General features: G+C 42.9%; 1 protein-coding gene across 1 annotated transcript in view; it reads left to right on the top strand.

Moving 5' to 3' along the window:
* The first annotated feature begins 265 nt into the window (after positions 1-265).
* Positions 266-18,673, top strand: part of adam28.2 (ADAM metallopeptidase domain 28, gene 2) — a 31,584-nt gene continuing 13,176 nt past the window's right edge. The window contains 11 exon segments of the mRNA NM_001126974.1: positions 266-386; positions 6,542-6,624; positions 7,459-7,535; positions 8,717-8,795; positions 9,131-9,207; positions 9,295-9,478; positions 13,384-13,446; positions 15,406-15,477; positions 16,735-16,904; positions 18,074-18,158; positions 18,264-18,394. Coding sequence (NP_001120446.1) covers positions 323-386; positions 6,542-6,624; positions 7,459-7,535; positions 8,717-8,795; positions 9,131-9,207; positions 9,295-9,478; positions 13,384-13,446; positions 15,406-15,477; positions 16,735-16,904; positions 18,074-18,158; positions 18,264-18,394 — 1,085 coding nt within the window. The 5' untranslated portion in view covers positions 266-322.

Genomic DNA, 18,673 nt, shown 5'->3' with positions numbered 1-18,673 from the left:
AAGGTTGGTAATGTGAACTCTTTTTTAATTTTCTTTAATTCTGTATGTGGAATTGGGAGAGAGACGAGTAGGTAGAAGCGGATGAACTGTACGTAGAGCAGAGAAGGAAGAACTTTAACCACATCTCTAATGTTACCATAGCTTCCCACAGCATATCACACTTCCCTTTATTTGGATGTTGCGCAACTCCAGAACCCAGGTATAAAACACAAGCTCAGCATTTTGTGTCACTTTGTTGGCTTTACTTGCTCAAAATAGACTCTAACTGCTGGTAAAGTCACAGTGATATCCTGAATTCCTGATTAGAGATCTTACAAAGAATATGGCACAGGCTGTGGTCCCCACCACGCTGCTCCTCTCCGTGCTCCTCACTGGCCACATTCTAGGTAAGTACCCACAATCAATATAGCGACTCTTCTCAGGGGGCCCAGCCTAAGAACCACAATTACTCTGTAAATTAGTCTATAAATCTGCTTTTTAAAAACTGGGCTTTCCTAATATATGAACAGGCACAAACAGCAATTCAGGATGAAAATGGATACACTGATTTACAGTGTATTTAGATTGGATATGTTGAAGCATGTGTCACTGTGGTCCGATGATCTATATGGTGAAATGAACATGCTCTGCCAGCTTAGGTGACATCACGTGTGCAGGGAATTGTGGGATTGGGAGGATGCAGGCTGAAGGCAGGCTGAGGACAGTCGACTACCGTTACTTTTTTTGGAATCTCAAAGCAGTCAGCCAGATCAGCAGGGGAACAGGGGACGGGGCTTAGGGAACTGTTCCAAACCATATTATTACATTTCAAATCATGAAAAGACTGCATATTTTTTAATTGATGTATATGGCAAAGTTGCTTGAAATTACAGTATGTTTACTTTTGCGAAAAGTTTAAGTTGTGTTTGGGTGGAGTTCCCCTTTAATGGCAAGCACCATGGCTGATGCATTAAAAAGGGCTAAGGGCTCTGCCTCTGAATCCAGATAAGCTGTTGATACAGCTAAGAACCCCTTCTTTTGTGCATGCATACAATGCATATAATGATATTCTATGACAGCTTGCAGTTGGCCTTTATTTTGTGGTTCCTTTGTTATTGAACATGTTCAGAATTAAACTGTTACCTGGTTGACCCAGTCTAACTGTCTCTAGTGACCAGGCAGTGATTTCAATGGCAGACTGGAGATGGATTTGAGAGGGACTGAGTAGAAAAATGTTTACAAATGGTATGGAATTGATCAATCCTAATTATTTGAGCAGTTTACCCAATGTTGACCTACTGCCCAAATTTTGGTCACATGTGGTGTCTTGGTGGAATAGACAATGTGCCTTTCTGCCTAGGGCAGGGTGAGTGATAGAAGCTGCATCTCTTCCTCAGTTTGGCCATAACTGTGTATAAGCAAATGTCTCAGCATCCAATTGTTTACCCTAAAGACTGATGATACCAAGTTTGCCCTATATAGATAGATAGATAGATAGATAGATAGATAGATAGATAGATAGATAGATAGATGATAGATAGATAGATAGATAGATAGATAGGATAGATAGATGATCAATAGATAGATAGATAGATGATCAATAGATAGATATGTAGATAGATAAATATATAGATTTCATGGGAAAGCTGGCTGGCAGTTCAGTTTAAAGCTGTGGGATGGGAAGCTATTGGACATAAGCAACTGTACTGTAAAGGCTGCTGTGATTGATGGGAATGTTAGTTGGGAGGATACAGGTCTGAATGAAAAGAACCAAAGAGTGTTGCAATAGTGAGTGCTGCATGTACTGATGTCACTGCGCTCCCTACATCATTTCTCTGTGTATAGTACACCGCAATCCAATGTTGGTCACTTTGTCCTGTGACGCAACCTATGGCCGGTGTTACTGGAAAATGCATCACAGATCAGAACATCCAATAGGGACCTCCCCTTTATTGGTGCCCCAGAGCTGCTTGTGTTGTGTGGCTTGTTAGATTAGCAGCATAGAGTATATATAGAGTATATAATCACTCTGAGCCCAATATGCTGGTACCATAGATTGGAGCTACAATTAAATTATGTATATTATAAATGAAAAAGGCTTGAGGGATAACCTGGTTACATTGTGTTGAAAAAGACCAAAGTCCAACAAGTTCAACCCTTCCAGCACACACAAACCCATACTGACCCATCTATCCACTCACATACAGACCCACACTGACCCATCTATCCACTCACATACAGACCCATACTGACCTATCCATCCACTCACATACAGACCCACACTGACCTATCTATCCACTCCCATACAGACCCATACTGACCTATCTATACACTCACATACAGACCCATACTGACCTATCTATCCACTCACATACAGACCCATACTGACCTATCTATCCACTCACATACAGACCCATACTGACCTATCTATCCACTCACATACAGACCCATACTGACCTATCTATCCACTCACATACAGACCCATACTGACCTATCTATCCACTCACATACAGACCCATACTGACCTATCTATCCACTCCCATACAGACCCATACTGACCTATCTATCCACTCACATACATAAACCATATATACCAACATCAATACTGACTGTAGTTTTTAGTATCACAATAGCCTTGGATATTCTGCTTGTTCAAGACCTCATCCAGGCCCCTCTTATAGGCATTAACAGAATCTGCCATTACCACATCACTAGGAAGGGCATTCCCCAACCTCACTGCCCTCACCTTGAAAAACCTCCTACGCTGCTTCAAATGGAAGCTCCTTTCCTCTAATCTATAGGGGTGACCTCTGGTGTGCTGGTCATTTTTATGGGAAAAAAGAACATCCCCCAACTGCCTATAATCCCCTCTAATGTACTTGTACAGAGTAATCATGTCCCCTCGCAAGCGCCTCTTTTCCAGAGAAAACAAGCCCAACCTCGACAGTCTAACCTCATAGCTTAACCCTTCCATCCCCTTTACCAGTTTAGTTGCAGTCTCTGCACTCTCTCCAGCTCATTAATATCCTTCTTAAGGACTGGAGCCCAAAACTGCACTGCATACTCAAGGTGAGGCCTTACCAGGGACCTATAAACCGTTACATGCATGGTGTCATAGTAACTGCGGTAGAAAAAAAGAAAGACACTGGTTTTTGCCACAATAAATCCTTCCCTCCCACTAGATTGAAACTTAAAGGGGAACAACCATGTAAATGTTTTTATCATATTGAAAATATAAAGTCTAGACAAACATTTTGACAATTTTTAGCTTTTAAAAATTTTGCACCGTTACAAAGTTATGGCTAATTATTGAAGCAGCCTCCCATCCCCCACCATTGACACATCAGTTGCAGAAATATTACAGACCTCTACACAGGCAACTGTGTGTGTACAGGCACATAGATTCCTGTATGTTGGATTCACAAACACCTCCCAATGTCTCTCAGGCAGAGCTTTCCTGTAGACTGACTAGCCAGGCTTTCAGGCTTCTTGATTGGCCAGCTGAATCTAATCAGGCCCACCTGGTCAGTCTGTAGCATATACTCTACAGAGTGACTGCAATTTTATTGCACAAACAGTAACACAAGTTATTGTTCCAACAGCATTTATGTATAAGTTTACAAAAGGCAAATTGTAGTTTTATAGAAATAAAATTCCCTAAAGTTATTGTTTCACTACAACTCCCAGCATCCCCTGCCAGCTCACTTGGCGTGTATGTTTCAAATTGCTGGGCCTCTGTGCTACTCATAAAAGCAAGTGAAATGTGACTTCTTTCATGTTTTTCTCATAAATAACCAAGAAAGTTCTAAGTGTTTGTTAGTGACTCAGATGGGTGAGTGGAAAAGTGTCAGACAATGTAAGGGGAATGGGGTCTTTTCCAGGTTTCCTATCACATAGGAAAGATTGGGGTTGAACTTTAGATGTCGGTCAAAAAATGCACCAGTCTTATCCAGCTTTCTAACTATAAACATGGGCAGGACAAATATGTTCACTGTGCAAATAAGTCTGCGCTGCGGGAATTTTATAAATAATCTAATAGTGGCTTCATAGTGTCAGTATATTGTTCTGGGATTTTTAACTGGTGGTCTTCCTGCTGTTTTGAATGAAAAGGGAATCTGAGAGCTGGAGGCCTCAGTTGACTGGGGACCTTAGCTTTACTTGGGATTTATCCTTCCCTCTATTTCTGGGAAATTATAGATACTCTCCCATGGCCTAGTGTTAGTCCCTGCCATTGCCAGGTAGCCCCATGTGTTCTGCTTAGACATCTGATGTTCTAAGAAGCAGTGCCAGGCCAAATAGTATTGACTTCCCACAAGAGGCCATCGGCCAACCTCATATTCTTTCCCAATGAACCCATTTTGATCTGAAGGTATTGGCCATTTGGGTTCTTAGAACACACAACCTTGGAAAACCTGGCACATTTCATTTTAATAGCTATTTCTGTTTCTAGTGGCCTCAGGTAGGTTTTTGTTTAAAAATATATTTGTTCATCTATACAGTGCTGTATATAATCCCCATAGCTAATGGATCATAGAAGCTTTATAAAGAAGTCTCCTCAGGATAATACAAGAGTGATACATAACCCCATGATGTGGGTCCCACAGGTTACACAGCACTCCCAGAACTCCCAGATGTCCAAATAAGTGCAGTAAATGCGGTAAATTTGCCTAGGGTGAATTTCTTGATCCCTTTTATGAAAATGCATATGGCAGCACCATGTGAGCCCTGCTGCACTCAGTCACAGTTCTCACTCATCAGCCACAGACATTTGGAAATGGGGAAAAGGATGTCAGTGGTCACATGGCCCATGTATAATCAGGGGTACTCAGGGCTAAATACAGTTTTAGGTTATTTTTATACAGGCTGCTGATTAGTGTTATGTTACAGCAACATAAACCCTAGCCATATATTTTAGTTACAACTTTAATAAATATGGAGGAAGCATAGTAAGATTTCAAATTTAAGATCTTCTTAAAAAAATACTTTTAAGGAACAAGATCAAAATGTTTTTCATCATTGCATGAGCAGGAAGGAAATACAATTGCAATTTGCTGGATTTAGTAACATCCTCCTACATCTATTAAAAAGAAAGGATGTGAAAATAGATATTTCCTTTTAAACACTGAGCATTCTCTCCAGTTCTTTATTCTGTCACTCTATATAAGTATTATGGAGGCTAGTGGACTGTATATCCTCTCTCTCTGAGTATTATGGAGGCTAGTGGGCTGTATATCCTGTCTCTCTCTGAGTATTATGGAGGCTAGTGGGCTGTATATCCTGTCTCTCTCTGAGTATTATGGAGGCTAGTGGGCTGTATATCCTGTCTCTCTCTGAGTATTATGGAGGCTAGTGGGCTGTATATCCTCTCTCTCTGAGTATTATGGAGGCTAGTGGGCTGTATATCCTATCTCTCTGAGTATTATGGAGGCTAGTGGACTGTATATCCTATCTCTCTGAGTATTATGGAGGCTAGTGGGCTGTATATCCTGTCTCTCTCTGAGTATTATGGAGGCTAGTGGGCTGTATATCCTATCTCTCTGAGTATTATGGAGGCTAGTGGGCTGTATATCCTGTCTCTCTCTGAGTATTATGGAGGCTAGTGGGCTGTATATCCTGTCTCTCTCTGAGTATTATGGAGGCTAGTGGGCTGTATATCCTGTCTCTCTCTGAGTATTATGGAGGCTAGTGGGCTGTATATCCTCTCTCTCTGAGTATTATGGAGGCTAGTGGGCTGTATATCCTATCTCTCTGAGTATTATGGAGGCTAGTGGGCTGTATATCCTGTCTCTCTCTGAGTATTATGGAGGCTAGTGGGCTGAATATCCTGTCTCTCTGAGTATTATGAAGGCTAGTGGGCTCTGTGTCCTGTCTCTCTATAAGTACTATAATGGCTAGTGGGCTCTGTTTCCCATCTCTCAATGAGTATTATGATGGCTAGTGGGATCTATGTCCTGTCACTCTGTAAGTATTACAGTTGCTAGTGGGACCTGTGTCCCTTCTCTCTATGAGTACTATGATGGCTAGTAGGCTCTGTGTCCTGTCTCTCTATGAGTATTATTAGGGTCAGACTGGGCCCAGACCTGACCCTTGCCACTGTTCCCCCTGACCGACCGTTCCTCCCCTGATGCGTTAAACGTACGCATGCTCAGGGGAGGATGTCGGGTGGGGAACCCTGGGGGCTTTAGGGGACATGGCTGGCGAGGGCTCCTGCAGGGCCCCTGGAGCAGGAGCGCTGGTGGGCCCTGCACCCCCCAGTCCAACCCTGAGTATTATGATGGCTAGTGGGACCTGTGTCCATTCTCTCTATGAGTACTATAATGGCAAGTGGACTCTGTTTCCCATCTCTATGAGTATTATGATGGCTAGTGGGCTCTATGTCCTGTTATTCTATGAGTATTATAATGGCTAGTGGGACCTGTGTCCCTTCTCTCTATGAGTACTACGATGCATAGTGGGCTCTGTGTCCCATCTCTCTATACTGTAAGTATTATGATGGCTGGGGGCTCTATGTGCTTTCAGTCACTATACATATTTAAGCCAATAATGGTATTTTCTCTTCCAGCATTTGATCGGATACCTCCTGGGCAGAAATATGAAGTGGTCTTTCCCAAGAAACTTCACTTTCAGCAGAAAAGAGACACTCAGGTACCTTATATCCCAATTCTAATTTTTGCATATATTGTAAATATGTATAGAAGATAAAAGATCAGTACAGTTAGGGATTTTTATTTGAGTATTTATCCTGCATCCTCTGAGCCCATTAACCAGACAGGTAGAATGATATGGAAGCATCCATTAGCATTGGCCCACTACTCACCCATTTAGTAGCAAAGTTAATGATAAGATAAGGTAGTTCCCAACTTCTGTATAATAGAAAACCATATACACTAAAATTACATATGAAAAATATGGTATAAGAGTCTGTTATCTAGACCAGTGTTGTCCAACTGGAGGCTTTTTAAGTAATTTTTATGTCTCCCATTATGATTAGAGGCTCCATAGAGTTTACTATATGACATCATCATTTTAATCAAATCTGGCCCTCCAACAGACAGAGATATAATTGGCCCACTATACTTGGACAGCGCTGACCTAGACAACTACAATATGTTTCTCCAGAATCATCAGGAACCCTGCGGCTCTAACCAAACCTATATGTATGCAAACAACCACTATTCTGAAACAACACATGTTCATAGGCTAGAGTGGGTTTAAATGATAAAATCATACAAAAAGGTTTACATAACCCATGGCCATAGAGGAGGCCATAAAGATCTTTTGGAGGACCATTTACAGGCAGTGGTTCTACCTTTGGATAGTGATAATGTAGCGAATAACTTCCAAGTGGGAATATACCGAAGATCATCTATTGTCCCTTACACTGCAAAATGATGAAATGACAGTATAGGAAGGTAGCCAGACTCATTTCTTGCTGTCTTTTACTCTCAGTTTTTCTTTCTATTCTCTATTATTCCCCAGAGCAAATATCCAAGCACAGTCCATTATGAGGTACAGCTGGAAGGAGAACCGCTGGTGTTAAAGCTGGAGAAGACAGAGTAAGTAAAACTGTATTTTTCACAGGCATTTGCAGTTGTGTACCCTTCTGGACTTGGAAAATATTAGTGAGAGTGTGGGTGGCATTGCTCGTTGTTGTCTGTTTGTGTCGCGCTGGGTGGATGGGGCTACAAATCGCCTAGGAGTCAGACTGGAAATTCTTTGATGCAGTTTTCATTGAGGCACAATTATGTACAACAACACAAAAACCAGGGCAACTTTGCCTTGTGGGCTACTGTGCTGCATTTATTAACAGCACAAAATGAAGGCACAAGCTTTGGGGGAACACTTTGCCATAAAAGCTCAAGCCAACATTTTCTTCTGTAGAAGGAAAACTGTACTGTATTGAACATTTTCTGTGCTTTTAAAGTTATTTGTAAATGTAATTGCTATTGAAAGCAGCATTTGCTGAACTCCTGGTTGTTACTTTACAATGTGGCAAAGGTCAGTCTCCTCCAGCGAGACAGGTCTGTCAGGCTGCTGCCTTGTGTTACATTGTTTCAAACACCAGAGCCACCAGGGCAGATAACATTGCACATTTGTAATGAATGTATATTGCAAAGATGCTTAGAATTACGTTTTCTTTTATTGGGCAAAAAATTATATTTTGGGTTGACTATTTTGGGTTATATGGCCTATTAAAAAATCATACCACACCGCAATATACATATCAGTAAATATTGGCCTTTTACATCCTTTCCCTTGAGCCACCATTTAGTGATGGGCTGTGTGCTCCCTCAGAGATCAGCTGACAGGAAGTAATGCAGCTCTAACTGTAACAGGAAGTAGTGTGAGAGCAAAAGGCAGAACTCTGTCCATTCATTGGCTGATGGGGCCTAGCATGTATGTGTGCCTTGGCTTGTTTGTGTGCACTGTGAATCCTATGATCTCAGGGGGTGGCCCCTAATTCTTAAAATGGCAATTTTCTATTCAGGATTACCCAATAGCACATACTGCTAAAAAAGTATATTTTTATGAAAATGGTTTATTTAGATGAAGCAGGATTTTATATATGAGCTGGTTTATGCAATATATTTTTATATTAATTTTTTAAGAAACCAAGCATTAGTTTTAATGTATCTAATGAAAAGTAGTTATCTGATTTAAGGTGTAGGGTTGTAAATGTCTTTGTTTACATATTTAATGTTTCTCTCTTTCAATATGGTTTAATTGGATCCTGCAGAGATCTTATATCAGAACATTACACAGAGACTCAGTACCTGCCAGACGGGACACCTATAGAAACCAGCCCAGAGATCCAGGTACTCAAAGGGGGGCTTGGAAAGGGGTCTGACAAAGGGGTCTAAGGGGGTGGGCAAATAGCTTATATCAGGGATGCCCAACCTGAATGTTTCCAGCTGCTGTTTAACTACAGCTCACAACCTGGATTTGACAGTATTTGGGAGTAGGCAGTTACAATTCAACAGCAGCTGGAGACCTGCAGGGTATATATCGCTATCTAAATTCCATAATAACAATAAATCATTGTTATATATCCCGATGTTCCTCATGCAATAGAAAAAATATTATGACTAGATACAATTCATTCTTTGCCAATGTTGCTGATACTTTGTCCCTTCCCTACTCGCCTTTAAAGGATCACTGCTACTATCAGGGAGGTGTGGAGAACGACAGCAGCTCGTTACTCAGCATTAGCGCATGCAGTGGGTTGAGGTGAGATGGAAGAATTCATAGCACACATGAGCTCCATCTGTGTGTGTTTGTGTATGAAGATGATAGCCTATGTATATGTGCTTGTAGTGGGATCATCCAAACTCGAGGCCGCAGGTACTTGATCGAACCCCTGAAGCAAACAGACAGCGAGGAGCATGCAGTGTTTCCATACCAGGCTCAGGAGTCTACTCCAGTGACTTGCGGTGTGACCAATACCACCTATATGGAGGGAAATTTCAGCAAGACATCTCTTGCCACCAGCAATGCCGAGGTGAGACGTGGGGTTGAGAAGAATGCAGAGATTGTGTGAGCACAGTACAGAATTAGACATGTGGCACTACTAGGAGGAGGAATAGTTCTTCCAGCCCTTTATAGGGCGAGACATATTGGTAGCGAGACATATTGGTAGCAAGGCATATTGGTAGCGAGACATATTGGTAGCGAGACATATTGGTAGCAAGGCATATTGGTAGCGAGACATATTGGTAGCGAGACATATTGGTATCAAGGCATATTGGTAGTGAGACATATTGGTAGCGAGACATATTGGTATCAAGGCATATTGGTAGCGAGACATATTGGTATCAAGGCATATTGATAGCGAGACATATTGGTATCAAGGCATATTGGTAGCGAGACATATTGGTATCAAGGCATATTGGTAGCGAGACATATTGGTATCAAGGCATATTGATAGCGAGACATATTGGTATCAAGGCATATTGGTAGCGAGACATATTGGTAGGGAGACATATTGGTAGCGAGACATATTGGTATCAAGGCATATTGATAGCGAGACATATTGGTATCAAGGCATATTGGTAGCGAGACATATTGGTAGCGAGACATATTGGTATCAAGGCATATTGATAGCGAGACATATTGGTATCAAGGCATATTGGTAGCGAGACATATTGGTAGCGAGACATATTGGTATCAAGGCATATTGGTAGCGAGACATATTGATAGCGAGACATATTGGTATCAAGGCATATTGGTAGCGAGACATATTGGTATCAAGGCATATTGATAGCGAGACATATTGGTATCAAGGCATATTGGTAGCAAGGCATATTGGTAGCGAGACATATTGGTAGCGAGACATATTGGTAGCAAGGCATATTGGTAGCGAGACATATTGGTAGCGAGACATATTGGTATCAAGGCATATTGGTAGTGAGACATATTGGTAGCGAGACATATTGGTATCAAGGCATATTGGTAGCGAGACATATTGGTATCAAGGCATATTGATAGCGAGACATATTGGTATCAAGGCATATTGGTAGCGAGACATATTGGTATCAAGGCATATTGGTAGCGAGACATATTGGTATCAAGGCATATTGATAGCGAGACATATTGGTATCAAGGCATATTGGTAGCGAGACATATTGGTAGGGAGACATATTGGTAGCGAGACATATTGGTATCAAGGCATATTGATAGCGAGACATATTGGTATCAAGGCATATTGGTAGCGAGACATATTGGTAGCGAGACATATTGGTATCAAGGCATATTGATAGCGAGACATATTGGTATCAAGGCATATTGGTAGCGAGACATATTGGTAGCGAGACATATTGGTATCAAGGCATATTGGTAGCGAGACATATTGATAGCGAGACATATTGGTATCAAGGCATATTGGTAGCGAGACATATTGGTATCAAGGCATATTGATAGCGAGACATATTGGTATCAAGGCATATTGGTAGCGAGACATATTGGTAGGGAGACATATTGGTAGCGAGACATATTGGTATCAAGGCATATTGATAGCGAGACATATTGGTATCAAGGCATATTGGTAGCGAGACATATTGGTAGGGAGACATATTGGTAGCGAGACATATTGGTATCAAGGCATATTGATAGCGAGACATATTGGTAGCAAGGCATATTGGTATCAAGGCATATTGGTAGCGAGACATATTGGTATCAAGGCATATTGGTAGCGAGACATATTGGTATCAAGGCATATTGGTATCAAGGCATATTGGTAGCGAGGCATATTGGTATCAAGGCATATTGGTATCAAGGCATATTGGTAGCGAGACATATTGGTATCAAGGCATATTGGTATCAAGGCATATTGGTAGCGAGGCATATTGGTATCAAGGCATATTGGTAGCGAGACATATTGGTATCAAGGCATATTGGTAGCGAGACATATTGGTATCAAGGCATATTGGTAGCGAGACATATTGGTATCAAGGCATATTTATAGCGAGACATATTGGTATCAAGGCATATTGGTAGCGAGACATATTGGTAGCAAGGCATATTGGTAGCGAGACATATTGGTATCAAGGCATATTGATAGCGAGACATATTGGTATCAAGGCATATTGGTAGCGAGACATATTGGTAGGGAGACATATTGGTAGCGAGACATATTGGTATCAAGGCATATTGGTAGCGAGACATATTGGTAGGGAGACATATTGGTAGCGAGACATATTGGTATCAAGGCATATTGATAGCGAGACATATTGGTAGCGAGACATATTGGTAGCAAGGCATATTGGTAGCGAGACATATTGGTAGCGAGACATATTGGTAGCAAGGCATATTGGTAGCAAGGCATATTGATAGCGAGACATATTGGTAGCAAGGCATATTGGTAGCGAGACATATTGATAGCGAGACATATTGGTAGCGAGACATATTGGTAGCAAGGCATATTGGTAGCAAGGCATATTGATAGCGAGACATATTGGTAGCGAGACATATTGGTAGCGAGACATATTGGTAGGGAGACATATTGATAGCGAGACATATTGGTAGCAAGGCATATTGGTAGCGAGACATATTGGTAGCGAGACATATTGGTAGCAAGGCATATTGGTAGCAAGGCATATTGATAGCGAGACATATTGGTAGCAAGGCATATTGGTAGCGAGACATATTGGTAGCGAGACATATTGGTAGCGAGACATATTGGTAGCAAGGCATATTGGTAGCGAGACATATTGGTAGCGAGACATATTGGTAGCAAGGCATATTGGTAGCGAGACATATTGGTAGCGAGACATATTGGTAGCGAGACATATTGGTAGCGAGACATATTGGTAGCGAGACATATTGGTAGCGAGACATATTGGTAGTGAGACATATTGGTAGCAAGGCATATTGGTAGCGAGACATATTGGTAGCGAGACATATTGGTATCAAGGCATATTGGTAGCGAGACATATTGGTAGCGAGACATATTGGTAGCAAAGGCATATTGGTAGCGAGACATATTGGTAGCGAGACATATTGGTAGCAAGGCATATTGGTAGCGAGACATATTGGTAGCGAGACATATTGGTAGCGAGACATATTGGTAGCAAGGCATATTGGTAGCGAGACATATTGGTAGCGAGACATATTGGTAGCAAGGCATATTGGTAGCGAGACATATTGGTAGCGAGACATATTGGTAGCAAGGCATATTGGTAGCGAGACATATTGGTAGCAAGGCATATTGGTAGCGAGACATATTGGTAGCGAGACATATTGGTAGCGAGACATATTGGTAGCAAGGCATATTGGTAGCGAGACATATTGGTAGCGAGACATATTGGTAGCAAGGCATATTGGTAGCGAGACATATTGGTAGCGAGACATATTGGTAGCGAGACATATTGGTAGCAAGGCATATTGGTAGCGAGACATATTGGTAGCGAGACATATTGGTATCAAGGCATATTGGTAGCGAGACATATTGGTAGCGAGACATATTGGTAGCAAGGCATATTGGTAGCGAGACATATTGGTAGCGAGACATATTGGTAGCAAGGCATATTGGTAGCGAGACATATTGGTAGCGAGACATATTGGTAGCGAGACATATTGGTAGCAAGGCATATTGGTAGCGAGACATATTGGTAGCGAGACATATTGGTAGCGAGGCATATTGGTAGCAAGGCATATTGGTAGCGAGACATATTGGTAGCGAGACATATTGGTAGCAAGGCATATTGGTAGCAAAACATATTGGTAGCGAGACATATTGGTAGCAAGGCATATTGGTAGCGAGGCATATTGGTAGCGAGGCATATTGGGGGAATCTCCTGGAATATTGTAGGGGTACTGAGTTTAGAACAAAGGGCATTATTAGACCAGGGGGCATTTCAATGGTATGTGCCGAACCATTTACTCTTTTTCAACCTTTTTTTTATTCAGAAAGTGGAATTTTTAAAATCAAAGAAATATATTGAGCTGTACATGGTAGCGGATAAGTCCATGGTAAGTACAAAAAAGATGTACAAATAAGATACCAATAGTAGTATGATGTAATGATATTTGGTATGGACCCAACTTCTCCCAGCACAGCATAGGTTCACTCCTTGGTGATTGTCTAAAGGAAGTGATTCCACACTGCAGTACACACTCACTCACACTTTGAGCATATACATTGGTGGGTGTTGGGCTGCAACCTTTCTGCTCTTCAGATCTACTAACTACCCTATCTACCTTTTACCACTAGCAAGTCCTTGTTCATGGAGTCCCACCCCCTTCCTCCAATGTACTATATGTATCTAGGTTCTTGCTTTAACTGATGGCTCAATTTCCTGAGGCTCCACCCTTCTCCATGAGCAGTGGGCAACAGACTATGGCTTCCCCCTACTATTCATACCACTAAAGCAGTGATCCCCAACCAGTGGCTCAGGGCAACATGTTGCTCACCAACCCCTTGGATGTTGTTCTCAGTGCCCCCAAACCAGGGAGTTATTTTTTAATTCCTGACTTGGGGGCAAGTTTTGGTTGAATAAAACCAAGATTTAGTACCAAATAAAGCCCCTGTAAGCTGATAGTGTGCATAGAGGCCCCTAATAGCCAATCTTAGCCCTTATTTGGCTCCTCCATGAACTTTTATGGTGCTTGTGTTGCTCCCCAAGTCTTTTTACATTTGACTGTGGCTCACGAGTAAGAAAGCTTGGGGACCCCTGCACTAGAGGGACACCAGCTGGGAACCCCACCAACACCCAGGGGCCCATTCATGAAACCACAAAATTTGGGTGGTGAAAAGCATGATTGGAAAAAATTCAGAGTAACCACGATAATTTCTGATGTGTGAAAATTTCAGATCATAAACACCGCAAAAACCTTTCTGACTTTGAAACTTCAGTGCATGATTTTGGAAGCCTTCCATAGGACTCAATGGCACTCTGCAGCTCCAACCCGGCCCAAGGAAAGTCTCCCATAGGGCTCAATGGCTCTCTGCAGCACCAACCCGGCCCAAGGAACGTCTCCCATAGGGCTCAATGGCACTCTGCAGCTCCAACCCGGCCCAAGGAAAGTCTCCCATAGGACTCAATGGCACTCTGCAGCTCCAACCCGGCCCAAGGAAAGTCTCCCATAGGGCTCAATGGCACTCTGCAGCTCCAACCCGGCCCAAGGAAAGTCTCCCATAGGGCTCAATGGCACTCTGCAGCTCCAACCCGGCCCAAGGAAAGTCTCCCATAGGGCTCAATGGCACTCTGCAGCTCCAACCCGGCCCAAGAGAAGTCTCCCATAGGACTCAATGGCACTCTGCAGCTCCAACCCGGCCCAATGAAAGTCTCCCATAGGGCTCAATGGCACTCTGCAGCTCCAACCCGGCCCAAGGAAAGTCTCCCATAGGGCTCAATGGCACTCTGCAGCTCCAACCTGGCCCAAGGAAAGTCTCCCATAGGGCTCAATGGCACTCTGCAGCTCCAACCCGGCCCAAGGAAAGTCTCCCATAGGGCTCAATGGCACTCTGCAGCTCCAACCCGGCCCAAGGAAAGTCTCCCATAGGGCTCAATGGCACTCTGCAGCTCCAACCCGGCCCAAGGAAAGTCTCCCATAGGGCTCAATGGCACTCTGCAGCTCCAACCCGGCCCAAGGAAAGTCTCCCATAGGGCTCAATGGCACTCTGCAGCTCCAACCTGGCCAAAAGATACACAATACCAAAGCTTGAATGAATTCTGAAATGGTCGTGGTCATTACGAAAAGTTCTATAAATTAGAAACAAAAACGATTTTTTTCTGAAAAAAAATTTGTGGTTTCATGAATGGGTCCCCCAGTCTGTCATTCAAACCACTGCCTGGTTGCTTGGGTAAACACTAGCAATATACTAAATATAACTACTTGTTAAAGAACTATATTTGCCTAGTGGGGAAGTAAAAAAAGGGTCATTTATCCTTAAAAACGGCTCCGATAATCTATCTATCTTTTTTGCAGTTTAACAAATATGGGCGCAGCACTGAAAATGTTAAAAGAAGGATATTCGAGATTGTTAATTTTGTCAATGTGGTGAGTAGTTCATATAGAAATACAAGTGCTGATCTCACTTACTGCATCCCAATGCTTATTTATTAGGGTCTAAAATTTCAATATTCTATGTAAAGTGATACTAAACCCTGCTGCACTGCTCAACCAAGCTTTACTCAGTTGTTGCTGGACTACAAATCCCAGATTAATGTAACATATACAGTATAATGAAGGGTGAGGCATGCTGGGAGCTGTAGTCTGGCAACATAAGCTTGTATTCTTAAAGCAATATTGCACAATAAAACTTTTCAGGCTCTCCAGTGCCTGCGGCAGCATTGACATGCAAAAGATTCCTCCAATGAGAATCCCAGCTGATCTGTGTAAATCTGGTTCCCTGTTCTCTGTTCCTGCAATTGGAGTTGGGAGCAATAAGCACAGTTTCCCAGCACTGAACAAGTCTGTCCTTTATCCCCATGTCTGATTCCTGTGTCATATAATAAAGGAAAAAGTGGCATACTTTTCTCTATATGTAAGATAACAGGAAGATGCCTGACATAGTGCTGGGAATCAGCATTCCTATTGGTCATTTCTCTTGCATCTTTAATAACAGAATACATTTTGGTTTTGTTTAAACTTCAAAATTTACAGATTTTGACACTTTATAAAAGTATGAAAAGTTTCTACATTTAATATCATCATTTTAGGCTATTTATGAAGAGTTTATGTAGTATCATTTTAGGTAAAAAAAGAATATTATACACAATGGGGCTCATTTATAAACACTGGGCAAATTTGCACCTGGGCAGTTACCTATGGCAACCGATAGCGATGAGTGAATCTGTCCCGTCTCGCTTTGCCATAAAATTCGAGAAACAAAGAAAAATTTGCGAAACGTATTTGTCACAAGATTTTTTTGTCACTGCGTCTTTTTTGTCGCCCACGCTTTTTTTTTTTTTTTAAAAACGTGACCTTTTTTGACGTGACCAATCTGATGCTACCGTGGCCAATTTTCATGCAACCGCACCCAATTTGATGCGCAATTAATTTTTCTGCTGCAAATTTTCATGGAGGATTCATGAAACAATTCGCCAATGGCGAAATGTGGAACTTCGCTGCAAATCCATGCCTGGTGAAAAAATTCAATGATTAGATCTTTCCAGCCAGCTGCAGGTTAAACACTGAACGCAATCTCATTGGTTGCCATAAATTACAGCCCAAATGACCCCCAATATCTGAAAATAGGATTAGCAATTTAGACTGCAAAATGACCATTATGGCTGTCTCTTTATTCTCACCCAGGTGTACAAACAAATTAATATTTTTGTGGCTCTGACGGGGATCGAAGTCTGGGACAAAAGTGATGGATTTACAGTGGTCAGCTCTGCCGATGAGGATTTGAAGCTGTTCTCTGATTGGAGGACAAAGAACCTTCTGCCTAGAAAAGCACATGACAACGCTCAGTTCATCACGTAAGACCTTCCATGGCCAATTGTTCATGTCCTGCTCTTATACTGGCTTTACATTGTGGGCTAAGGTTCGCTAGGGGAAATATCATGCAAATTGACAAACCCACCCTCCAAGATATATGTCAGCAAACTGCTGGCGTAGGCAGGGCCGCTGCTGGCCAAATGGGTGCCCTAAGCAGAAATTTATTTTTGTGCCCCCTCCCCCAAATATTACGGAAGTGCCCCCAATAGAAAGTTCCCCCATACACAGTGCCCCAATTGCCCCATAGACAGTACTCCCCATAGACAGTAGCCCCCACACACAGTGCCCCCAATAGAAAGTGTCCCCATGCACAGTGCCCCAATTGCCCCCATAAACAGTGCCCCCAATTGCCCCATAGACAGTAGCCCCCACATACAGTGCCCCCAATAGAAAGTGCCCCATACACAGTGCCCCAATTGCCCCATAGACAGTATCCCCCACACACAGTGCCCCCAATAGAAAGTGCCCCCCATACACAGTGCCCCAATTGCCCCCATAAACAGTGCCCCCAATAGAAAGTGCCCCCATACACAGTGCCCCTATTGCCCCCATAAACAGTGCCCCCAATAGAAAGTGCCCCCATACACAGTGCCCCAATTGCCCCCATAAACAGTGCCCCAATAGAAAGTGCCCCCATACACAGTGCCCTAATTGCCCCCATACACAGTGCCCCAATTGCCCCCATAAACAGTGCCCCAATTGCCCCCATAAACAGTGCCCCCAATTACCTCGTCCACAGTACCCCCCATAGACGGTAGCCCCCACACACAGTGCCCCCAATTGCCCCCATAGAAAGTACCCCCAACAGACCAGTCATCGTCGGCAGCTCCTTCTCTTATGCTGCTGCAACAGGCACTTCTATAAGGTTGCTCCATGTTGCTGATGTGTGACGTCATACGCACGGGCGCAATCTTATAAAAGGGCCTGTCGCTGCCGCATAAGAGAAGGAGCCGCCGCCGATGACTGGTATGTTAGTGCGCAGACTGCGCACTCTGCGTAGGGAGCGGCGGTCCTGGGTGCCCCCCTGGGAGTTGGTGCCCTACGCAGAGTGCGTACTCTGCGTATAGGGAGCAGCGGTACTGAGCGTAGGAAACAAGTACTTGGGCATAGCATAGCATATATTTTCTATTGATGTCTGTTTCCCTTGTAGGCACATTGACTTTGATGGTTCTACGGTGGGTCTGGCATATGTCGGTACAATGTGTAGTTCCACCAGTTCTACTGGAGTTATCCAGGTAAGCCTCTATCCCTTGCATAGGTGTAAAGTTTGCAGCAGATGGAGCAGCCCCTAGCAACCTCCCTCTCTGTCTTTTCTTATCTCTCTCTATGTTCTCTCATAGGATCACAGCCAACAGTCTATTGCTATAGGAGCCACTGTAGCACATGAGATGGGACACAACCTGGGAATAAATCACGATGAAGCTCACTGCACTTGCTCCACTGGGTCCTGTATCATGGAGCCGGCTCTCAGGTGCCTTCAAAAATTTCATATAAAATTTTCTCCACTGTGAGATTACCGTAATAAAACTCATTTTGAGGGGAAATCTCAGTGGGCAAAGTCTGTCACTAGTGTTGGAAGTTATAGAACAACAATATATGGAGGCTGCTTGTTGCCTCTAACTCTCCTAAATATTATGGTGGGTGTAAGAACACACTATTTCATATCTGTCTGCTGTTACCCTTGATCAGCCGCTACAGGTATCCATCTCCTAAACTGCCATACATTTCCACACCCTCTTTTATCTGCTAC

This window comes from Xenopus tropicalis, chromosome 3, assembly GCF_000004195.4.
Source record: "Xenopus tropicalis strain Nigerian chromosome 3, UCB_Xtro_10.0, whole genome shotgun sequence".
Classification (NCBI taxonomy): Eukaryota; Metazoa; Chordata; class Amphibia; order Anura; family Pipidae; genus Xenopus; species Xenopus tropicalis.
Note: the sequence above shows the minus strand (reverse complement) of the source record. Positions and strands in the feature narration are given on the sequence as shown.